This window comes from Oncorhynchus mykiss, chromosome 15, assembly GCF_057628025.1.
Source record: "Oncorhynchus mykiss isolate SJ-2025 chromosome 15, ASM5762802v1, whole genome shotgun sequence".
NCBI classification, from domain to species: domain Eukaryota; kingdom Metazoa; phylum Chordata; class Actinopteri; order Salmoniformes; family Salmonidae; genus Oncorhynchus; species Oncorhynchus mykiss.
Window position 1 is genome coordinate 29,934,227 of NC_143036.1, and position 26,303 is coordinate 29,960,529.

A 26,303-nucleotide genomic window follows, 5' to 3' on the forward strand; every position below is an offset into this window, starting at 1 on the left:
CTGCCTGCTCCCCATGTCACTCCCTCACAGTATGGTCCCTCCCCGGCCTGCTCCCCATGTCACTCGTTCACAGTATGGTCCCTCCCCTGCCTGCTCCCCATGTCACTCGTTCACAGTATGGTCCCTCCCCTGCCTGCTCCCCATGTCACTCGCTCACAGTATGGTCCCTCCCCTGCCTGCTCCCCATGTCACTCGCTCACAGTATGGTCCCTCCCCTGCCTACTCCCCATGTCACTCGTTCACAGTATGGTCCCTCCCCTGCCTGCTCCCCATGTCACTCGCTCACAGTATGGTCCCTCCCCTGCCTGCTCCCCATGTCACTCGTTCACAGTATGGTCATTCCCTCCTCCCTGCTCCCCATGTCACTCGCTCACAGTATGGTCCCTCCCTCCTCCCTGCTCCCCATGTCACTCGCTCACAGTATGGTCCCTCCCCTGCCTGCTCCCCATGTCACTCACTCACAGTATGGTCCCTCCCCTGCCTGCTCCCCATGTCACTCGCTCACAGTATGGTCCCTCCCCTGCCTGCTCCCCATGTCACTCGTTCACAGTATGGTCCCTCCCCTGCCTGCTCCCCATGTCACTCCCTCACAGTATGGTCCCTCCCCGGCCTGCTCCCCATGTCACTCGTTCACAGTATGGTCCCTCCCCTGCCTGCTCCCCATGTCACTCGTTCACAGTATGGTCCCTCCCCTGCCTGCTCCCCATGTCACTCGCTCACAGTATGGTCCCTCCCCTGCCTGCTCCCCATGTCACTCGCTCACAGTATGGTCCCTCCCCTGCCTACTCCCCATGTCACTCGTTCACAGTATGGTCCCTCCCCTGCCTGCTCCCCATGTCACTCGCTCACAGTATGGTCCCTCCCCTCCCTCCTCCCCATGTCACTCGTTCACAGTATGGTCCCTCCCCTGCCTGCTCCCCATGTCACTTGCTCACAGTATGGTCCCTCCCTCCTCCCTGCTCCCCATGTCACTTGCTCACAGTATGGTCCCTCCCTCCTCCCTCCTCCCCATGTCACTTGCTCACAGTATGGTCCCTCCCTCCTCCCTCCTCCCCATGTCACTCGCTCACAGTATGGTCCCTCCCTCCTCCCTGCTCCCCATGTCACTTGCTCACAGTATGGTTCCTCCCTCCTCTCTGCTCCCCATGTCATTCGCTCACAGTATGGTCCCTCCCCTGCCTGCTCCCCATGTCACTTGCTCACAATATGGTCCCTCCCTCCTCCCTCCTCCCCATGTCACTTGTTCACAGTATGGTCCCTCCCTCCTCCCTCCTCCCCATGTCACTTGCTCACAGTATGGTTCCTCCCTCCTCCCTGCTCCCCATGTCACTCGCTCACAGTATGGTCCCTCCCCTGCCTGCTCCACATGTCACTTGCTCACAGTATGGTCCCTCCCTCCTCCCTCCTCCCCATGTCACTTGCTCACAGTATGGTCATTCCCTCCTCCCTGCTCCCCATGTCACTTGCTCACAGTATGGTTCCTCCCTCCTCCCTGCTCCCCATGTCACTCGCTCACAGTATGGTCCCTCCCTCCTCCCTGCTCCCCATGTCACTCGCTCACAGTATGGTCCCTCCCTCCTCCCTCCTCCCCATGTCACTCGCTCACAGTATGGTCCCTCCCTCCTCCCTGCTCCCCATTTCACTCGCTCACAGTATGGTTCCTCCCTCCTCCCTGCTCCCCATGTCACTCGCTCACAGTATGGTTCCTCCCTCCTCCCTGCTCCCCATGTCACTCGCTCACAGTATGGTCCCTCCCTCCTCCCTCCTCCCCATGTCACTCGCTCACAGTATGGTTCCTCCCTCCTCCCTGCTCTCCATGTCACTCGCTCACAGTATGGTCCCTCCCTCCTCCCTCCTCCCCATGTCACTTGCTCACAGTATGGTTCCTCCCTCCTCCCTGCTCCCCATGTCATTCGCTCACAGTATGGTTCCTCCCCTGCCTGCTTGAGCAGAACCGCTCTCCCTCTTCTCACACTGTATCAGCTCCGGTTAATAAAGTAGCTAAAAAACATATTTTTCCACTGCTTTCCTCCCTCAGGTTGGATCGGACCGGGTCTGGACCCGAACAGGTTTATACAGAACGGGTCTAGTTGTCCCCGGGTCCGTTCGGAACGGGTCTCTATATGATTTGTATTTATTTATTTATTTATGCATATTGGGTCTAGGTGGGAAAGCCCCAGGTCCATTTTAGGACGGGTCCAACTATTTGGGTCCGTGAGGCGTGTGTGTGTGTGTGTCTGTGTCTGTGTCCTGTCCTCACTGTGACCTGATCAGAGTTTATCCTGGTCAGCTCACATGGCCAGAAAAAACTCTTGGCCCTAGGTAGGCTAGGTATGACTATGGGCCGCTGGTATGTCTTAAATTTGCTGGGTCACTGCCTCAATGCTATTCTGCATGTGTTTCATCCAAAGTAGTATAATTTCTCCCTAAAGCAATGAAGAATAGTCCACTGAGACAGTGATTTATGAGAGTGGCAGAAGATTAATGACCAGACCAGAGTTTTGGCTCCATCACTGGACCACTGCCTTTTTGACCATAAAAATATTATTGTTCTATGTAATTATGCTGCTAGGATCCACTGATGTACAATATAGCCCGTTTCTCATTTCAGTTTTAACTACTTAAAATGGTCAGTAGTTGAGAATGTCTTGGCTTACAAATTATATTGAGGAGAGAACAGAATTATTGAGCTAATAAAGGAGTTATATTGTGATCACCTTTTACATTTTTGAGGAATGGAAAATATTGGTATGATAAAAAATGACTCATGACTTTTAAATTGATCTATTCCTAAATCATAACATGTTTACATTATTGCTTTATTTCTCTTAGAATAAAGTGTAACCTATGTCACTGCAACTAAAAACAGCCTATTCCTCCTATACTGTACCGCTTTTACTCATCTCCCCTCTTCCTCTTTATCTGTGCTCCCCAGGGGTCTCCTACTCCTACCTGCAGGGGCAGCCGCTGGCTGAGGAGGACGTGGCAGTGGATGTGAAGTTGTACAGTCACCGGTGGAGGAGGTGGCTGTCCCCAGAACAACCACGTAACATGGACAATAACAGGGCCAGCCAGGACCAGGATCAGCAGGACCAAGACCAGAGTCAAGACCAGCCTGAGGGGAACTTCCCAGGCCTGCTCTCAGCAGAGGACAGCCAGGACACTGACAACAGCTCCCAGATAGAGGTACATTTACACCAACAGTGTTTCCCCTACCATTACTCAGCAGGATACAAAGGAGGGATCCACTTCTTACCTCTGTTGCCCACTGTAAAAACATTATATTTTCTTAAGTGGTTTGATATTTGCAGTGGTGAAAAAGTACTCAATTGTCATACTTGAATAAAAGTACAGATACCTTAATAGAAAATAACTCAAGTAAAAGTGAAAGACACCCAGTGAAATATTACTTGAGTAAAAGTTTCAAAGTACTTGGTTTAAAACATACTTGGGTATCAAAAGTAAATGGAATTGCTAAAATTAAGTATCAAATGTAAAATGATAAATCATTTCAAATTCCTTATATTAAGCAAACCAGACGACGGCACATTTTTTTTATACACTCAGACATCATTTACAAATGAAGCATTTGTGTTTAGTGAGCCTGTCAAATCAGAGGCAGTAGGGATGACCAGGGATGTTCTCTTAAAGTGTGTGAATTGGACCATTTTCTAGTCCTGCTAAGCATTCAAAATGTAACAAATACTTTTGGGTGTCAGGGAAAATATATAAAAAGTTAAAGTACATTATTTTCTTTAGGAGTGTAGTGAAGAGTACAGATACCCCCCAAAAACGACTTAAGTAGTACTTTAAAGTATTTTAAATTAAGTACTTTACACCACTGGATATTTGTAGCACCAAACCTGTTTACCATGAACTAGTGCGTGTTGGTAATTTTTTCTGGGTAAGACCTATTATTGGATTCCTGGATTCCTGTCATTGTTGTTGAGCTCCTCATACTTTCCTTTGTTTGCTGAAGAGCGGAGGCTTACCAGAACTCTGTTACTTCAGGGGGCTTGGTGTTCCGCCAAGGAGAAACTATTTAGGGGAAACACTTGGGCCCACAGAGTGAACACCCCAGATAACCCTCTGAGACAGGGAGGGAGAATGTCTGGATTTACCTGTGAGGTTTCTATTAGAATATGAACAGAGCCTAAACTGCATTAGTTCCTCAATCCTCTTTAATCTACAACTACAATATTCCTGGGCAACTCTCTGAGGAGAAAAAGTAGACAACCCGAGAACAGAGTGATTAGATGATAATGAAAATCAGGACTAGGGGACCTTTTGGCGGATGAATACTTAATATCAAATTAAAGCTCAGCACACCCCTAGGTAGTCATTCATCATAACTTGCTGTGTGTGGACTGAGGGTGAGTCACCTTAAAGTACCCCAGAAAGAGACCAGAACAACAGGTTATTAAAACCTCTCTGGGATCTGTGAGACGGTAGCGTCCCACTTGACCAAAAGCCAGAGAAAATGCAGAGCGCCAAATTCAAATAAATTCCTATAAAAATCAGACTTTCATGAAATCACACATGTAAGATACCAAATTAAAGCTACACGTGTTGTGAATCCAACCAATATGTCAGATTTCAAAAGGCTTTTCGGGGGAAGCAAACGATGCTATTATCTGAGGATAGCACTTCCATAAACAAAAGAGAGAAAACATTTCAACCCTGCAGGCGCGACACAAAACACAGAAATAAAAATATAAATCATGCCTTACCTTTGACGAGCTTCTTCTGTTGGCATTCCAATATGTCCCATAAACATCACAAATGGTCCTTTTGTTCGATTAATTCCATCCATATATATTCAAAATGTCAATTTATTTGGAGCGTTTGATCCAGAAAAACACCGGTTCCAACTTGCGCAACGTGTGTAACGGTTTTCTTGGGCTGAAGGAGAGGCGGACCAAAATGCAGCGTGGTGGTTATTTATGGTTCTTTAATGAAGAAAACTATACATGAATAAACTAACAAAACAATAAACGTGCGAAAACCTAAACAGCCTATCTGGTGACAACAAACACAAAGACAGGAACAATCACCCACAACCTAACAAAAACCCCAAGACAAAACACACCACATACAAAACCCATGTCACACCCTGGCCTGACCAAATTAATAAAGAAAACACAAAATACTAAGACCAGGGCGTGACAGAACCCCCCCCCCCCCCCCAAGGTGCGGACTCCCGACCGCACAACTAAACCCATAGGGGAGGGTCCGGGTGGGCGTCTGTCCATGGTGGCGGCTCCGGCGCGGGACGTGGACCCCACTCCAACAAAGTCTTAGTCCCTTTGCCTTGCGTCCTTAGATAGGCGATCCTCGCCGCCGACCTTGGCCTAGTAGTCCTCACCAAGGGCCCCACTGGACTGAGGGGCAGCTCGGGACTGAGGTAGCTCGGGACTGAGGGGTAGCTCGGGACTGAGGCGTAGCTCAGCACTGAGGGGTAGCTCAGCACTGAGAGGAAGCTCAGCACTGAGAGGAAGCTCAGCACTGAGAGGAAGCTCAGGCAGGTAGTTGGCTCTGGCAGATCCTGGCTGGCTGGCAGTTCTGGCAGATCCTGGCTGACTGGCAGTTCTGGCAGATCCTGGCTGACTGGCGGATCCTGGCTGAAAGGCGGATCCTGGCTGAATAGCGGATCCTGGCTGAATAGCGGATCTGGAAGATCCTGGCTGACTGGCAGCTCTGGCTGCTCCATGCTGACTGGCAACTCTGGCTGCTCCATGCTGACTGGCAGCTCTGGCTGCTCCATGCTGACTAGCTGCTCTGGCTGCTCCATGCTGACTGGCTGCTCCATGCTGACTGGCGACTCTGGCTGCTCCATGCTGACTGGCGGCTCTGGCTGCTCCATGCTGACTGGCGGCTCTGTCTGCTCCATGCTGACTGGCGGCTCTGGCTGCTCCATGCTGACTGGCGGCTCTGGCTGCTCCATGCTGACTGGCGTTTCTTGCTGCTCCATGCTGACTGGCGTTTCTTGCTGCTCCATGCTGACTGGCGGCTCTGGCTGCTCCATGCTGACTGGCGGCTCTGGCTGCTCCATGCAGACTGGCAGCTCTGGCGGCTCCTTGCAGACTGGCAGCTCTGGACAGGCGGGAGACTCCGGCAGCGCTGTAGAAGCGGAAGGCTCTGGCAGCGCTAAACAGGCGGGAGACTCCGGCAGCGCAGTAGAGGCGGAAGGCTCTGGCAGCGCTGGACAGGCGAGGCGCACTGTAGGCCTGATGCGTGGTGCTGGCACTGGTGGTACTGGGTCGAGAACACGCACAGGAAGCCTGGTGCGGGGAGCTGCCACCGGAGGGCTGATGCGTGGAGGTGGTACTGGATAGACCGGACCGTGCAGGCGCACTGGAGCTCTTGAGCACCGAGCCTGCCCAACCTTACCTGGTTGAATGCTCCCGGTCGCCCTGCCAGTGCGGCGAGGTGAAATAGCCCGCACTGGGCTATGCAGGCGAACCGGGGACACCGAGTGCAAGGCTGGTGCCATGTAAGCCAGCCCAAGGAGACGCACTGGGGACCAGATGCGTAGAGCCGGCTTCATGGCACTTGGCTCGATGCTCACTGTAGCCCGGCCGATACGCGGAGCTGGAATGTACCGCACCGGGCTATGCACCCGCACTGGAGACACCGTGCGCACCACAGCATAACACGGTACCTGCTCGGTCTCTCTAGCCCCCCGGTAAGCACAGGAAGTTTGCGCAGGTCTCCTACCTGGCGTAGCCATACTCCCTGTGAGACCCCCCCCCCCCCCAATACATTTTTGGGGCTGACTCTCGGGCTTCCATCCGCGTCGCCGTGCTGCCTCCTCATACCAGCGCCTCTCCGCTTTCGCCGCCTCCAGTTCTTCTTTGGGGCGGCGATATTCTCCAGGCTGAGCCCAGGGTCCTTCTCCGTCCAATTCATCCTCCCATGTCCATTCCTCTCGCTGCTCCTGCTGCCGTTTCTCCTGCTGCACCTTGGGGCGGTGACACTCCCCTGGCTTTGCCCAGGGTCCTCTCCCGTCGAGGATTTCTTTCCAAGTCCAGAAGTCCTTATTACGCTGCTCCTGCTGCTGCCCGTTACCACGCCGCTTGGTCCTGTTGTGGTGGGTGATTCTGATTCAAAATGCAGCGTGGTGGTTATTCATGGTTCTTTAATGAAGAAAACTATACATGAATAAACTAACAAAACAATAAACGTGCGAAAACCTAAACAGCCTATCTGGTGACAACAAACACAAAGACAGGAACAATCACCCACGACCTAACAAAAACCCCAAGACAAAACACACCACATACAAAACCCATGTCACACCCTGGCCTGACCAAATTAATAAAGAAAACACAAAATACTAAGACCAGGGCGTGACAACGTGACTACAAAATATCTCAAAAGTTACCTGTAAACTTTGCCAAAACATTTCAAACTACTTTTGTAATAAAACTTTAGGTATTTTTAAAAGTAAATAATCGATACAATTGAAGACGGAATGATCTGTGTTCAATACAGGAAGAAAACAAACTGAAGCATGCTTTCTGGTCATGCACCTCTATCAAACAGTACACATGAAGTGACCCTCGTTCAAGATGGCCGTACTTCTTCATTACACAAGGGAATAACCTCAACCAATTTCTAAAGACTGGTGACATCCAGTGGAAGCGGTAGGAACTGCAAGTAAGTCCCTTAGAAATGTATTCCCAATGAAAACTCATTGAAAAGAGGGTGACCTCAAAAAAACAATCTGAATGGTTTGTCCTCTGGGTTTTGCCTGCTACATAACTTCTGTTATACTCACAGACATGATTCAAACAGTTTTAGAAACCTCAGAGTGTTTTCTATCCAAATCTACTAATGATATGCATATCCGATGAGTAACAGGCAGTTGAATTTGGGCATGCTTTTCATCCATAATTCCAAATGCTGCCCCCTATCCTAGAGAAGTTTTAAAGGGTAATTCCACCACTTTTTATATTTACAGTGCCTTCAGAAAGTATTCACACCGCTTGACCTTTTCAAAATAAACTGACGTTGAATATCCCTTTAGGCATGGTGAAGTTATTAAGTACACTTTGGATGGTGCATCAATACACCCAGTCCCTATAAAGATACCGTTTCCAGAGAGGAAGGAAACTCAAGGATTTCACCATGATGACTTGGTGACCATGGTGACTTTAAAAAGGTTACAGAGTTTAATGGCTGTGATAGGAGAAAACTGAGGATGGATCAACAATATTGTAGTTACTCCACAATACTAACATAAATGACAGAGTGAAAAGACGGAAGCCTGGACAGTATACAAAATATTCTAAAAACATGCAAGCCAGTTTGCAAGGCACTAAAGTAAACTGCAAACAAATTGGCAAAGAAATTAACTTTATGTCTTGAATAAAAAGCGTTTTTTAGGATAAAAAGAAACGGAATAGAGTAAAGCACAGCAAAATCCTAGAGGAAAACCTGGTTCAGTCTGCTTTCCAACAGAAACTGGGAGACAAATTACCCAGAAAGACTCACAGCTGTAATCGCTGCCAAAGGTGATTATAACATGTATTAACTCAGGGCTGTAAATACTTATGTAAATATGATATTTCGGTATTTCATTTTCAAAACATTTGCAAAAACATTTCTAAAAACATGTTTTCACTTTGTCATTATGAGGTATTTTGTGTAGATGGGTGAGAAAAAACATATATTTAATCAATGAGTTCAGGCTGTAACACAACAAAATGTGGAATAGGTCAAGGGGTGTGAACACTTTCTGAAGGCACTGTATTATCTTCAGCACCATACAGTGTCTACATGAAAGCAACAAGTTTTTATGGTCATAAAAAAATGGCATCGTGAAACTGCATTGAAAGGTAAAAACTGCAATGTGTTTCTAGCCAGGGACAATGCATTTCCCTGCTCCCTCCATCACCTTGAATCTCATAGCCTTAGAAAATCACTGTTTTCTACATAATTATGTTTTTTCATATCTTTTTAAGTACATAATGCAGAAATGTGCTGTTTTCTCAGAGACACTGGTATGATGCTAGACGTAATGATTATGAGGTTGAAAAGTGGTTGTATTCCCCCTTAACTTTGACCTCCTTCTCGACAGTCACAAGGCAATAGACCAGCCGGAGATTAATTTCTGGCTCTTGGTCTGTGTGTCACTGTGTCCCTTTGTAAATGAAAGGCAAGGACCCAGGTCCCTTGTTATTGTGCCTACTAGCCAAGCTCACCATTGCAGCCTAGCGCTCAGGCATTTAGTCATAACGATGGCGGCGGTGCGTCTGGTCCAGACTGATCGTTAAGTCTCTTTGTGACTTCAATCATCTCAGGTCTGCAGCCCGAGCGGCGCTCTGTGTGATAACAGAAGATGTTTTGATCTTCACCTAAACACACACATACACACACATGTGGTCACCCAAACACACACACACTCACGCACACATACAAACACATGCGTGCTAACACACACATGCACAAACATACACACCATGTGCGCCCACACACACACCACCAGGCGCGTAACTTGCCGGGGGGACAGGGGGTCATTACCTCCTCAATATTAGAAACAGGTAAGGTTTACTCTGAAGAGCCAGGCAACTACTGTCTTTATGTGGCTTTTCACCACAGTGCTACTCAGTTCCTCATTTTATGATTGGATACCACTGCCGCTAAATACGCTTTAGTTTGTGCCCGGTCCCCACTCGCACTCTGCACTCTCTCTTTCTCTTTGTGGCATTTGCTGAGGAGAGGTAGCTATATTCACAGCACTCCAATGTGTAAATATTTGGAACATTTTAAACGAGTGAAAGGTCATGAACATTTCATGATTGTATTGCTATGTTGTTATGTAACTAGTGTACTACTGGTGATGAGATATTGTGTAAAAATAGTTTTATACCAAGTGATGCAATGCTCATTTGGCTAGGCTAACGTTAGCCTACCTAGCACCAATGCTAGCACCGTATCTAGATATTTTCCTTTTCAACTACAGTTTCAGATGAGCAGCACTCATTGAGTCAGTGTTCACCCTAGTGAAAAAGTAGCTAGTGCCCTTAATGGAGGTGCACAACAACACCAAAGAGTAGAAAAGTGCAGGACAAAATATTTTTTTGTTGTTACAGAGAACTGTAAGTAAAGGAATGAATGTCTACATAGCTAGCTAACTACACTGTACATTTCATAATAGACTGGAACTATGTAATCAGACAGCTAGCAATAACTGTACATATTGCCAGGTAAAAAATAATTTAGCTAATAAAAGCACCATTGAATTCATGTTAATAAGCTAACCCCATCATTGTTAAGGTCAGCCATTCTTGTCATATGATAATGGTATTTGGTCATATGATCATGGCAGGGTGGAAAAAACGAAAATGGAGAGAGCACACCACCCATGTTGAGGCAGGGAGAGGACGAACAGGTCATCAAGTGAGAATTTAAGTTAAAAAGCACTATCAGTTCAACTGATCATTTTTGCTCACTGTAGCCCAAGTACTATAACAAAACAGTTGTTGCCTACATTCTGATTTAATTTGGTTGTCATGGCAAGGGTTAGAGACAGTCAGTGGAGAGAGCGAGAGAGACAACACCGCCCATGTTGATGCAGAGAGAGGACGAACAGGTCATCAGGTGAGAATTTGAAATGTAGTAGTGAGGAAACAATGGTGAAGTCGGAAGTTTACATATACCTCAGTTTTTCACAATTCCTGACATTTAATCCTCGTAAAAATTCCCTGTTTTAGGTCAAATCAAATCAAATTTTATTTGTCACATACACATGGTTAGCAGATGTTAATGCGAGTGTAGCGAAATGCTTGTGCTTCTAGTTCCGACAATGCAGTAATAACCAACAAGTAATCTAACTAACAATTCCAAAACTACTGTCTTGTACACAGTGTGAGGGGATAAAGAATATGTACATAAGGATATATGAATGAGTGATGGTACAGAGCAGCATAGGCAGATACAGTAGATTGTATCGAGTACAGTATATACATATGAGATGAGTATGTAAACAAAGTGGCATAGTTAAAGTGGCTAGTGATACATGTATTACATAAGGATACAGTCGATGATATAGAGTACAGTATATACGTATGCCTATGAGATGAATAATGTAGGGTAAGTAACATTATATAAGGTAGCATTGTTTAAAGTGGCTAGTGATATATTTACATCATTTCCCATCAATTCCCATTATTAAAGTGGCTGGAGTTGAGTCAGTGTCAGTGTGTTGGCAGCAGCCACTCAATGTTAGTGGTGGCTGTTTAACAGTCTGATAGCCTTGAGATAGAAGCTGTTTTTCAGTCTCTCGGTCCCAGCTTTGATGCACCTGTACTGACCTCGCCTTCTGGATGATAGCGGGGTGAACAGGCAGTGGCTCGGGTGGTTGATGTCCTTGATGATCTTTATGGCCTTCCTGTGACATCGGGTGGTGTAGGTGTCCTGGAGGGCAGGTAGTTTGCCCCCGGTGATGCGTTGTGCAGACCTCACTACCCTCTGGAGAGCCTTACGGTTGAGGGCGGAGCAGTTGCCGTACCAGGCGGTGATACAGCCCGCCAGGATGCTCTCGATTGTGCATCTGTAGAAGTTTGTGAGTGCTTTTGGTGACAAGCCGAATTTCTTCAGCCTCCTGAGGTTGAAGAGGCGCTGCTGCGCCTTCTTCACAATGCTGTCTGTGTGAGTGGACCAATTCAGTTTGTCTGTGATGTGTATGCCGAGGAACTTAAAACTTGCTACCCTCTCCACTACTGTTCCATCGATGTGGATAGGGGGGTGTTCCCTCTGCTGTTTCCTGAAGTCCACAATCATCTCCTTAGTTTTGTTGACGTTGAGTGTGAGGTTATTTTCCTGACACCACACTCCGAGGGCCCTCACCTCCTCCCTGTAGGCCGTCTCGTCGTTGTTGGTAATCAAGCCTACCACTGTTGTGTCGTCCGCAAACTTGATGATTGAGTTGGAGGCGTGCGTGGCCACGCAGTCGTGGGTGAACAGGGAGTACAGGAGAGGGCTAAGAACGCACCCTTGTGGGGCCCCAGTGTTGAGGATCAGCGGGGAGGAGATGTTGTTGCCTACCCTCACCACCTGGGGGCGGCCCGTCAGGAAGTCCAGTACCCAGTTGCACAGGGCGGGGTCGAGACCCAGGGTCTCGAGCTTGATGACGAGCTTGGAGGGTACTATGGTGTTGAATGCCGAGCTGTAGTCAATGAACAGCATTCTCACATAGGTATTCCTCTTGTCCAGATGGGTTAGGGCAGTGTGCAGTGTGGTTGAGATTGCATCGTCTGTGGACCTATTTGGGCGGTAAGCAAATTGGAGTGGGTCTAGGGTGTCAGGTAGGGTGGAGGTGATATGGTCCTTGACTAGTCTCTCAAAGCACTTCATGATGACGGAAGTGAGTGCTACGGGGCGGTAGTCGTTTAGCTCAGTTACCTTAGCTTTCTTGGGAACAGGAACAATGGTGGCCCTCTTGAAGCATGTGGGAACAGCAGACTGGTATAGGGATTGATTGAATATGTCCGTAAACACACCGGCCAGCTGGTCTGCGCATGCTCTGAGGGCGCGGCTGGGGATGCCGTCTGGGCCTGCAGCCTTGCGAGGGTTAACACGTTTAAATGTCTTACTCACCTCGGCTGCAGTGAAGGAGAGACCGCAAGTTTTCGTTGCAGGCCGTGTCAGTGGCACTGTATTGTCCTCAAAGCGGGCAAAAAAGTTATTTAGTCTGCCTGGGAGCAGGACATCCTGGTCCGTGACTGGGCTGGATTTCTTCCTGTAGTCCGTGATTGACTGTAGACCCTGCCACATGCCTCTTGTGTCTGAGCCGTTGAATTGAGATTCTACTTTGTCTCTGTACTGACGCTTAGCTTGTTTGATAGCCTTGCGGAGGGAATAGCTGCACTGTTTGTATTCGGTCATGTTACCAGACACCTTGCCCTGATTAAAAGCAGTGGTTCGCGCTTTCAGTTTCACACGAATGCTGCCATCAATCCACGGTTTCTGGTTAGGGAATGTTTTAATCGTTGCTATGGGAACGACATCTTCAACGCACGTTCTAATGAACTCGCACACCGAATCAGCGTATTCGTCAATGTTGTTGTCTGACGCAATGCGAAACATGTCCCAGTCCACGTGATGGAAGCAGTCTTGGAGTGTGGAGTCAGCTTGGTCGGACCAGCGTTGGACAGACCTCAGCGTGGGAGCCTCTTGTTTTAGTTTCTGTCTGTAGGCAGGGATCAACAAAATGGAGTCGTGGTCAGCTTTTCCGAAAGGGGGGCGGGGCAGGGCCTTATATGCGTCGCGGAAGTTAGAGTAACAATGATCCAAGGTCTTTCCACCCCTGGTTGCGCAATCGATATGCTGATAAAATTTGGGGATTCTTGTTTTCAGATTAGCCTTGTTAAAATCCCCAGCTACAATGAATGCAGCCTCCGGATAAATGGTTTCCAGTTTGCAAAGAGTCAAATGAAGTTCATTCAGAGCCAACGATGTGTCTGCTTGGGGGACGATATATACGGCTGTGATTATAATCGAAGAGAATTCTCTTGGTAGATAATGCGGTCTACATTTGATTGTGAGGAATTCTAAATCAGGTGAACAGAAGGATTTGAGTTCCTGTATGTTTCTTTCATCACACCATGTCACGTTAGTCATAAGGCATACGCCCCCGCCCCTCTTTTTACCAGAAAGATGTTTTTTCCTGTCTGCGCGATGCGTGGAGAAACCTGTTGGCTGCACCGCTTCGGATAGCGTCTCTCCAGTAAGCCACGTTTCCGTGAAGCAAAGAACGTTACAGTCTCTGATGTCCCTCTGGAATGCTACCCTTGCTCGGATTTCATCAACCTTGTTGTCAAGAGACTGGACATTGGCAAGAAGAATGCTAGGGAATGGTGCACGATGTGCCCGTCTCCGGAGTCTGACCAGAAGACCGCCTCGTTTCCCTCTTTTTCGGAGTCGTTTTTTAGGGTCGCTGCATGGGATCCACTCCGTTGTCCTGTTTGTAAGGCAGAGCACAGGATCCGCGTCGCGAAAAGCGTATTCTTGGTCGTACTGATGGTGAGTTGACGCTGATCTTATATTCAGTAGTTCTTCTCGACTGTATGTGATGAAACCTAAGATGACCTGTGGTACTAATGTAAGAAATAACACGTAAAAAAACAAAAAACTGCATAGTTTCCTAGGAACGCGAAGCGAGGCGGCCATCTCTGTCGGCGCCGGAAGTTAGGATCACCACTGTATTTTAAGAATGTGAAATGTCAGAATAATAATAGGGAGAATGATTTATTTCAGCTTTTATTTCTTTCATCACATTCCCAGTGGGTCAGAAGTTTGCATCCACTCAATTAGTATTTGGTAGCATTGCCTTTAAATTGTTTAACTTGGGTCAAACGTTTCGGGTAGTCTACCACAAGCTTCCCACAATTTTGTCCCATTCCTCCTGACAGAGCTGGTGTAACTGAATCAGGTTTGTAGGCCTCCTTGCTTGTACACGCTTTTTCAGTTCTGCCCACACATTTTCTATAGGGCTGAGCTCAGGGCTTGGTGGTGGCCACTCCAATACCTTGACTTTGCTGTCCTGAAGCCATTTTGCCACAACTTTGGAAGTTTGCTTGTGGTCAATGTCCATTTGAAAGACCCTTTGCGACCAAGCTTTAACTTCCTGACTGATGTCTTGAGATGTTTCATCAATATATCCACATAATTTTCACATAATTTTTTGTGAAGTGCACCAGTCCCTCCTGCAGCAAAGCACACCCACAACATGATGCTGCCATCCCCATGCTTCATAGTTGGGATGGTGTTCTTCTGCTTGCAAGCCTCCCCCTTTTTCCTCCAAACATAATGATGGTCATTATGGCCAAACAGTTCTATTTTTGTTTCATCAGACCAGAGGACATTTCTCCAAAAAGTACAATCTTTGTCCCCATGTGCAGTTGCAAACCGTAGTCTGGCTTTTTTATGGTGGTTTTGGAGCTGTGGCTTCTTCTTTGCTGAGCGGCCTTTCAGGCTATATCGATACTACTCGTTTTACTGTGGATATAGATACCTTTGTACCTGTTTCCTCCAGCATCTTCACAAGGTCCTTTGCCGTTGTTCTGGGATTGATTTGCACTTTTCGTACCAAAGTACGTTCATCTCTAGGAGACAGAACGCGTCTCCTTCCTGAACGGCATGACGGCTGTGTGGTTCCATGGTTTTTATACTTGCGTACTGTTGTTTGTACAGATGAACATGGTACCTTCAGGCTTTTGGAAATTGCTCCCAAGGATGAAACAGACTTCTGGAGGTCTACAATATTTTTTCTGAGGTCTTTGCTGATTTCTTTTGATGTCAAGCAAAGAGGCACTGAGTTTGAAGGTAGGCCTTGAAATACATCCACAGGCACACCACCTCAATTGACTCAAATTATGTCAATTAGTCTATCAGAAGCTTCTAAAGCCATGATATTATTTTATGGAATGTTCCAGGCTGTTTAAAGGCACAGTCAACTTAGTGTTTGTAAACTTTTGACCAAGCTGGGAGTGTGATACAGTGAATTGTACGTGAAATAATCGTGAAAAATGACTTGTGTCATGCACAAAGTAGATGTCCTAACTGACTTACCAAAACTATAGTTTGTTAAAACCTCTTTGGGCTGCAATCCCATTAACGGGATGATATGACAACAGCCAGTGAAAGTGCAGGGCGCCAAATTAAAAACAACAGAAATATCATAATTAAAATTCCTCAAACATACATGTGTATCTTATACCGTTTTAAAGATAACCTTGTTGTTAATCCCACCACAGTGTCCGATTTCAAATATGCTTTTCAGCGAAAGCACCACAAAGGATTATGTTAGGTCACCACCAAGCCACAGAAAAAACACAGCCATTTTTCCAGCCAAAGATAGGAGTCACAAAAAGCACAAATAGAGATAAAATGAATCACTAACCTTTGATGATCTTCATCTGATGACACTCATCGGATTTCATGTTACACAATGCATGTTTGTTTTGTTTGATAAAGTTCATATTTATATTAAAAAAATCTGAGTTTACATTGGCGCGTTACATTCACTAGTTCCAAAAACATCCAGTGATTTTGCATAGCCACATCGATTAAACAGAAATACTTATCATAAATGTAGATGATAATACAGGTTATACACATGGAATTATAGATATACCTCTCCTTAATGCAACAGCTGTGTCAGATTTCCAAAAAACGTTACGGAAACGCAAACCATGCAATAATCTGAGACAGCGCTCAGAACAATAGTTAAATTAGCCGCCATGTTGGAGTCAACAGAAACCAGAAATTACATGATAAATATTCCCTTACCTTTGATTATTTTCATCAGAATGCACTCCCAGGAATCCCAGGTCCACAATAAATGCCTGATTTGTTTGATAATGTCCGTTATTTATGTCCAATTAGCTACTATTGTTAGCGTGTTTGGTAAACCTATCCAAACAATGGTGCTGGTCGACCATATCTTCGGACAAAAACTTCAAAAAGTTATATTACAGGTCGAAGAAACATTACAAACTAAGTACAGAATCAATCATTAGGATGTTTTATCATAAATCTTCAATAAAGTTTCCAACCGGAGAATTCCTTTGTGTCTTGAGGAGGAACGGAACGCAGTGTCGTGTCTTTGGCTATGCCGGATTAAGTGATATGACATGCTATTCTATAAAATAATTTCTCCGTCATTAATATTACCTGATTGAGCTAATCATGTAAATGTAATTAACTAGAGAGTCGGGCACTACAAAATAATATTTAAAGAGCTGTTATCTTCCGAATAAACTCTTAAAGACCTAGTAATATTTTACATCAATTGCAGTCAACATTAATCGTCATCTTAATTCAGTCTCATCTGAAAGTTGTAAATTCTTGGTTATCTGCACGAACCCTGGCTAACAAGTTGAACCAGCAATACAAAATTGGGTTTAATTATTTATTTACTAAATACCTAACTAATCACACAGAATTACACATACACATAATTAAATCATAAGTTGATTACAAATTACGTCATAAAGGAAAACGTCCCTAGCAGGCGGGAAAGATATGACAGCTTGTTACACAAAAGAAAAGGGGCTGGGTGAAAGTGAAAGAGCGGGAAGACTGAGAAACAAAGGGCGAAGCTGTGCTACCGTAAATACAGTATTTTATGCATTCTAAATTACCGCCCATTTGGAAAAGGAAAATGCAATAAATATTTACTCTGAGCTGCGCTTCGGTAGGTTGGTGGTAGATGGAAGGCCGTGTTGCCCAACCGAGTCCTTTGTCCCTTGAAGAATGTCTCTGCTGGTAAATTGAATACGTTGTCGTAACGTCGTTGTGTGGTAGACGGGATACTCTGTTCCTTCCTAACCCTCGTTTGCAGCGGCTGTTGCCAACTCACTTCTGTAGTGAATAAGAGTTCAAAGTTTATACCATTCACAACCAAAGCTCACACTGATGTTGGCTTCGTTCTGTAGTTATTATCTGAACCATTCTGACATCGGACCGTCGTGCTCACGTCCTCGGAACAGATAGTTACATTGTTGTCAAGGGCTTATATAGGAAGGGAGAGGAGAGCGTGTTTGAAAAGTTTTATAGCCCATGTCCCTTCACAGGGGCAGGACACTGATTTGAGCAGAGCCCTATCTTGTGAAAACCCACATCTCACATTTTAGAAGCTAAAATCACATTTCATCCCATCACAAATAATTTCATATTCAAACATTTAAATTGAACAACAATTCCATGTGAATCCGATAACTCTCATGTGTAGACTTTCCACTGTAGAGTTTATGTAATCTGATCATTGATGAGAATGTCTCAGATGACAACCGAACTGACATCATATTCAATATGTTCCATTGGTCGGATTACCAGAATATAGTTAATTTCCCCCCACCTTCTGATGTTCCCAGAATCTCTATGTTAACCAAGGGTTTTGCAAATGTAACATCAGTAGGGTAGAGAGAGAGGAAAAGGGGGGAAAGAGGTATTTATGACTGTCATAAACTTACCCCCCAGGCCAATGTCATGACAGCAGGAAGATATCATGTGGTATGCACGTGACCCGGGAAATGGCTGACTGCCAGTAGTCTGACTCATTCCCCTCTTATTCAGTCCCACAACACAGTAGAAGCCTCATTAAAATTTCTATAGATGGTTGACATCTAGTGGAAGCCCTGGGAAGTGAATCTTCATTCATATCCCAATGGGATTTCAATAGGGAATGGGTTGAAAATATACCAACCTCAGATTTCTCACTTCCTGTTTGGATTTCTTCTCAGGTTTTTGCCTGCCATAGGAGTTCTGTTATGCTCACATACATCATTCAAACAGTTTTAGAAACTTCAGAGTGTTTTCTATCCAATACTAATAATAATATGCGTATATTAGCAACTGAGACTGAGGAGCAGGCTGTTTACTCTGGGCACCTTTCATCCAAGCTACTCAATAGTGCCCCTGCAGCCATAAGAAGTTAATTAACAAGAGATTTGTGGAGTGGTTGAAAAACAAGTTTTAATGACTTCGACCTAAGTGTATGTAAACTTCCAACTTCAACTGAAAGTGTGGCCCTAAAACATGCCTTGTAGCTGTATTATTGTTTAAGTTTAGTCATATTTTGCCAATAGAATGACCCTTCGATTTTGGCTATAGAAAGTAAAACCATGTTTGTTGTCATCATTTGTGTAACATAGTTTCTTGCCCCCCCCCCCCCCAGCCAGACAGTCACTCACAAAGTATACCACCAATCGCTGTCCATGGTGCTGAAATTGCAACATGTGTATGCGGCTGCATCTCTTGAATCGATGAAAGGATTTCTATGGACCCAGGGCATAGCTTTTCTTCAGCTTATGGATAAATGTTTACTGGTAGGCCTATTTGGTCGTCATTTTCTCAGGTTAAGCCTAACATTTCACAAAGCTATACACGGTGTCTCATTGCTGGCATTTTTAGACTACCAGTAATAATGTAATTCGTTTTTCAGTAATTACAGTTGGAAATTCAAATATTGCAGAATGCCAAATACATTTTCGATACAACAGAATACTAGCCAGCTACCAATAGATGTTTTAGAATACAGCTGTCCTCGTTGCCCTGTATTCATTCATCACAATATTGGTTTTGAACGTTATTTTTGGACTGAGCATTCTGCTCAATAAATCATCAATGAGTGCTGATGAAGATTTAATCAAAAGTGCATTACCTCTGGCTTGGAAATACAATGACATTCAAAATTAAGCAAGTAATTATTAGGAAAACCTTTTGTCATCATTTTGATGTCACCAGATTGACTTTTAGATGCAGTATAAAGTTAGCTAGCGAGCTAAGATTGAGTGGAGGCCACCGGATTTTAGCTAGCTAATGTTAGCAATGCTAGCTATCGTTGACAAACTAATGACAACATTGCATTCTGTCTAAAGTCAATTTGACCACATGATAATGCTGGCAAAGTTATTTGCTACTAAATATTTGCCTACTAAATATTTGCCTACTTTAGCAATGTCATCATATTTCCAGGCACTATAGTGTAATTTAGATGAAACAGTAGTTAGCCTAGTTCCAGAATGACTGGGCTTATCATCCCTTTAGGGCACCACTACGGCGCTGTTGGTAGCGGGTTGCTTGAGACCATTCATAACAATGACATGACCGAGTGACGGAGGTGCAACCTATGAATAGTCTACCTGAACCTGCACGACATGAGCCGTCCTCACGCTGACATCTCCCAGCTTGGATAGAAAGTTGTTGATACTAGGGATGGTTTCATAATGTGGTGTACTATCTATAGCTATATACTGTCTTTAGCTGCGATTTAGGTTATATTTATAGACTGTATACATTAAATCAGGCCTAAATGAAATTAGATACAACTTGAGAGACTCCTCTAGTCTCCTTAAGTCCTCCTTTTTTGTGTGAAAATGTTTTCACCACGGCCTGTAGGTCCAGGTTGCGGACCCGACTGTTTCCTATATTGAGTATTTTTGCCAAACCAGACAGTCTTTCCTGAGACAACCACTTTTTTTGTTCAAGCCCTCAACGACTGTTGTCTGCTAAATATGATAATCTACTTGCATCTGACAATTTATTGGCTGTCCAGTCTCCAGACGACCAGTCCCCAGAGCTTCCTATACAGTTCATCTCTTTCCATAATGTGTTGAAGCCGGCAATTAAGGAGAATGAGAGGCTCAATTAAAGGTGTTGCAGAACTGCTGTATTTGAAGCACGTCTCGTTTCTGCCCAGTTTCCCTGATGTTGCTAAGGCAATCTGTCACATTCTGACCTTAGTTCCTTTGTTATGTCTTTGTTTTAGTTTGGTCAGGGTGTGAGTTGGGGTAGGTAGTCTATGTTCCTTTTTCTATGTTGTGTTTATGTGTTCGGCCTGGTATGGTTCTCAATCAGAGGCAGGTGTCGGTCGTTGTCTCTGATTGAGAATCATACTTAGGTAGCCTTTTCCCACCTGTGTTTTGTGGGTGATTATTTTCTGTTCAGTGTTTTTTCATTCACCGTACAGGACTGTTCGCTTGTCGTTTTTGTTGTTTTGTTAAGTGTTAAGTTATTTTATAAAAAATATGGACACTTACTACGCTGCGCATGGGTCCTCCTCTCCTCATTCCAATGACGATCGTTACACAATCGAGCTGTTTTTACCATACATGTAACTGTCGCTTCAGTGGAGAGATCAGTTTCTACACTAAAGTTCATAAAGAACTACCTAAGAAGCATTAGGCTCTTGGTCTGATATGAGCTTTTGAACACCTGAGTAAGCACCAATCATTGTACTGGTGCTGTCGTAGCCTTGACCATGCCCGATCTCCCCCTTATACTTTCAATCAGTTAAATGTTTTATTTTTCAAGACCTGGGGCACTTTTTCAGTCACATTCCTGAAGTGGCATTCCTGAAGAAAAAAACACTTAGATTCCTAGTACATATAGGGTAAAAAAAAAATGAATTAATTACTTTTTGGAGGGTTAAAATGATTTATTACATAAAAAATAATAGACATCGGTGACAGGCGCATGGGCCCCCAAAGCTCGTGGGGCCTCCCCACCTTACGCGGGCTTCGGGGGTGTCTGGTACACCAGTGGTTGTCCTGTTTATCATATGATGCAAAATACATCATGGGGGTTGATTTCTGTATTTTGAAAGTTATATATCTTGAAAACCTGATTGCTGACAAGCAAAACATTTTGGGACTAAAGGTCATCTCAGTTAAAAGACAATTTCTTTCAGGTGTGGTACAAAGTGTGGGAATGAACTAACATTAAACCCATTGGGTGCAATGCAATCAAGATTTGATATTGATTGTGTGACCAATTCCTCATTCATTGTGACGAATAGCAAACCGCTGAACCAGTCAGTACATGTTGTCCTTAATCATGGCTTGGGAGTTGGGAAAGCTTGGCAGCCATGTGTTTGTTGTGGTGTTGTGTTGAGGGGTGATATTGCTGGAGCATTGTGAATGTGGTGCGGGATGATTGTCCCAATGATGCCATGTTAAATTCCACATGGCTTTATCAAAGACTAGGGCACCTCCATCAGTACTAAGCAGCAGCATGTCAACAAACAGACACAAGTCTCAGTATTAATTTGTGAATTGGGAGGTGCCGGAACAAAAAGTGAGCCTGAGAGGGGGGGGGGGGGGGGGGGGGGTGATCTGGGGAGCTCTGATAATAAAGCATTGCTTGCATATCATCACATTTGTGTCATGGCATAGAGCAGAAGAGTCACTTACAGAAGTTGCACAAATGGGGCATTTCATAGAATTCTATGTCATTTTACACGACGTAAGACATTGGCATAATCTTTTTTAATGCCTCGCTCAAAACAACTGGGAACTCAGGGAAAAAAATTTGCTCCGACTGAATCCAACTCGGAATTCCAAGTGGGGAACTCTGGCCTCTTTCTAGAGCTCCGACTTTCGAACCTGAAGATCACTGACGCCATGATTCGACCTTGTTTTTCCCCCCAGAGTTCCCAGTTGTCTTGAAAGCACCTTAATACCGCACAAATAATTTAAATGACAGGCTACTTTGACACCAGACAAACTGAGAATCTGAGATCAAATGAAAACGACCTTGTCTTGAATCCATCAATAGTCTAGGGCCCTAGGTGTGGGGAGACACATATTATATACTACAATATGAGGAGTAAATTATAGTCCTCAAATTGACAACGATGCATAGCTCACTAGCTGGTGATGGCCTATGTGCCTGTGCCAGAAGCCTGTCTCTCTATTCTTTTATTTTGTTAATCAATATTTGGAAGTTGATCAAATATTTTGGTAACCTACAGCTGGCAGATTAGAGTCTTTTCAGCAGGAGCCATTTGCTTTCCACCCTGTGTTTTCCCGCGATTGTAGGCTGTTTAAAATATTGTGGAAGGCCAGTTTTTTTCTGCGTGCTGTTTGCTCACCTACATATTTGCTGCGCGTTCCCGACTGTAGGCTATGCCTAGTTATTGGGCTACACTCCACAGCTAGGCTATTTAAAAAAAATAATCTATTTATCCTTTGTGGCAAAATGTTTGGCGTTCTCATGGTGTATTAGGCTCTTCTGAATGATTTCATTACTTTCTGAACAGAGAGCACTTTGGTAAACTTTGGTAAATGTATTTCAATTCATTAGGCGTGCGGCAGCATCTCCAGAACCCTATGATTCTATAAGGAAATAAATTATGATGTGCAATGCTAGAGATATGAGAGTTGCAGGCTCATGTCTATCAGAGGGAGAGTGATAATAAAAAGTGAATCTCATTCTGTAGTAAATACGGGGGGGCAGGAGAATTAACGAAGAGGCAACTCGAATGAACTTGGATCACATTCAAATTTTTACATTGCAAAAAGTGAACATTCTTTTTCATTCCACGAGGGGGATCGGATCTGGCCAAATATGTTCTGGAACGAAACAGTCCAAACGGATCTGGCTCCAATTAAACACTGAATGTAATACAATTTACTGGATGTTGGATTATGTCTTAGTGCTACACCCCTTTACTTTATTTCAACATATAAACTTCTTCCACTACCAAGATTACCCTTTCTAGTTCTATACTGTCAGAGTTTCCCCTATATTCATTTAGCAACTGCCACTCCAAAAAATACGATTACAAATATAGAATAATAATTAAATGGATGGTTAAACGTTTTCAGTGACAGAATCGCACTCTAAACTCTAGATACTCTCAGGCAGACCAGTGCTGGGCAGAAGGAAGGAGGAAAGGTGTCAGCAGCCTCTTATTAGTCTGGGGATGTGAATATAAAAAGACTAGCCTTTGTCCTGAAGACATTGATGCATATTGGAAGGGGGAGGTGGGGCAAAGGGATGGCGGTGGTGCAGGCAGCTTGACAGGGGAAATGACGGGGCATTGGTGCTAATAGCCACCGCTGACACACACAACGCAATAGCAATTTAGAGGCGCTCCTCTTGGCCTCGGAGACACAATTCTACACATTTTGCCATAGGGCAGAGAGAATTTTACAATTTTAAAAGTAATTCCCTGCAAATCTAGTGGGGAGAACAAGTATTTGATACACTGCCGATTTTGCAGGTTTTCCTACTTACAAAGCATGTAGAAGTCTGTAATTTGTATCATAGGTACACTTCAGCTGTGAGAGACGGAATCTAAAACAAAAATCCAGAAAATCACATTGTATGATTTTTAAGTAATTCATTTGCATTTTATTGCATGACATAAGTATTTGATCACCTACCAACCAGTAAGAATTCCGGCTCTCACAGACCTGTTAGTTTTTCTTTAAGAAGCCCTCCTTTTCTCCACTCATTACCTGTATTAACTGCACCTGTTTGAACTCGTTTCCTGTATAAAAGACACCTGTCCACACACTCAATCAAACAGACTCCAACCTCTCCACAATGGCCAAGACCAGAGAGCTGTGTAAGGACATCAGGGATATAATTGTAGACCTGCACAAGGCTGGGATGGGCTACAGGACAATAGGCAAGCAGCTTGGTGAGAAGGCAACAAGTGTTGGCGCAATTATTAGAAAATGGAAGAAGTTCAAGATGACGGTCAATCACCCCCTCGGTCTGGGGCTCCATGCAAGATCTCACCTCGTGGGGCATCAATGATCATGAGGAAGGTGAGGGATCAGCCCAGAACTACACGGCAGGACCTGGTCAATGACCTGAAGAGAGCTGGGACCACAGTCTCAAAGAAAACCATTAGTAACATACTACGCCATCATGGATTAAAATCCTGCAGCGCACGCAAGGTCCCCTTGCTCAAGCCAGCGCATGTCCAGGCCCATCTGAAGTATGATCCAGAGGAGGAATGGGAGAATGTAATATGATCTGATGAGACAAAAATAGAGCTTTTTGGTCTAAACTCCACTCGCTGTGTTTGGAGGAAGAAGAAGGATGAGTACAACCCCAAGAAAACCATCCTAACTGTGAAGCATGGAGGTGGAAACATCTTTCTTTGGGGATGCTTTTCTGCAAAGGGGACAGGACAACTGCACCGTATTGAGGGGAGGATGGATGGGGCCATGTATCACGAGATCTTGGCCAACAACCTCCTTTCCTCAGTAAGAGCATTGAAGATGGGTCGTGGCTGGGTCTTCCAGCATGACAATGACCCGAAACACACAGCCAGGGCAACTAAGGAGTGGCTCCGTAAGAAGCATCTCAAGGTCCTGGAGTGGCCTAGCCAGTCTCCAGACCTGAACCCAATAGAAAATCTTTGGAGGGAGCTGAAAGTCCGTATTGCCCAGCGACAGCCCCAAAACCTGAAGGATCTGGAGAAGGTCTGTATGGAGGAGTGGACCAAAATCCCTGCTGCAGTGTGTGCAAACCTGGTCAAGAACTACAGGAAACGTAAGATCTCTGTAATTGCAAACAAAGGTTTCTGTACCTAATATTAAGTTCTGCTTTTCTGATGTATCAAATACTTATGTCACGCAATAAAATACAAATTAATTACTTAAAAATCATACAATGTGATTTTTCTGGATTTTTGTTTTAGATTCCATCTCTCACAGTTGAAGTGTACCTATGATATAAATTACAGACCTCGACATGCTTTGTAAGTAGGAAAACCTGCAAAATCGGAGGGGTATCAAATACTTGTTCTCCCCACTGTGTATATATTTTAGCTTTAGAGATAATTTCCAGCATTTATTCTACACATTTTGCCATGGGGCTGAGCGAAAATGTGCAGTTGTAAAGCTAATTTCCTGAAATTCGACACATTTTTCCATGGCTTATGTCGTGTTCTTATGCCGTCTGAGTGACTCATATATTATAACAAAATCCCTGGTTGTCCCACGCTATGGCATTTTAGGGTCTCCCTGACTGTGTTTTTTTTATTTAGGTGATTGTTAGTTTTTAAAGATATTTTCTCTGGTTTTAGTCATTTTAAGTTTAAACTGAAAACGTTTCACCATCCCTACAATTGTTTTCATCATCTGGAGAGGCGGCAATGTCAGGCATATGTGTATAGGTGGCAGGGAAGTCAGGCGCAGGAGAGTCAAACGGAGTGTAAAATGGAGTCTTTTAATAATGTCATAAAAACATGCTCCATAACACTAAACAGGAAAAGAACATAAACAAATATGGGTACGAAGACCCGTCGCGCACCTATACAACAAAAACACTACACTGACAATAAACAATCTCTGACAAAGACATGAGGGGAAACAGAGGGTTAAATACACAACAGGTAATGAATGGGATTGAAAACAGGTGTGTGGGAAGACAAGACAAAACCAATGGAAAATGAAAAATGGATCGATGATGGCTAGAAGACCGGTGACGTCGAACGCCGAGCACCGCCCGAACAAGGAGAGGCAACGACACAGGGGAAACACTGACAGTATAGAACTAGAATTAGAAAGCGTCATTTTTGGGATGAACACGTGTGCTTGCTTTGGCTGTCCAAAGTATTTTATGAAAGTGGAAAAAGTTTATACGTTTAAATAAACTAAAGGAGTCGGGGCACTAAAGACATAATCCAACATCGAGTAAGTGGTATTATATTTATACTGAGACTAGTCCGTGTGTCTGTTTGTTGACATGCTGCTGCTTAGTACTGATGAGATGATCCAGTCTTTGATAAAGCCATGTGGAATTTAACATGGTGTCATCACGACATTCATCCCGCACCACATTCACCTCGTTAACAACTCTACAGAAATATCAACAGTCAACACAACACCACAACAAAATAACTGAGAATGTATTTCAGGATTATTTGTGAACTACTTCATTGCATTTAATTCTTTCTTTTTAAATATTTTTTTCAAGTATAACTTATTTCAATGGAATGCTGTCTTGCATACAGTCGGTTTGTTACACTAAGAAATGTGTCACTGAAATGA

General features: G+C 44.5%; 1 protein-coding gene across 1 annotated transcript in view; it reads left to right on the forward strand.

Moving 5' to 3' along the window:
* The window catches only part of plxdc2b (plexin domain containing 2b), a 171,133-nt gene that overhangs the window by 67,209 nt on the left and 77,621 nt on the right, over nt 1–26,303 (forward strand). The window contains exon 2 of the mRNA XM_021562992.3: nt 2,936–3,186. Coding sequence (XP_021418667.1) covers nt 2,936–3,186 — 251 coding nt within the window. The remainder of the gene's footprint in view (nt 1–2,935; nt 3,187–26,303) is intronic.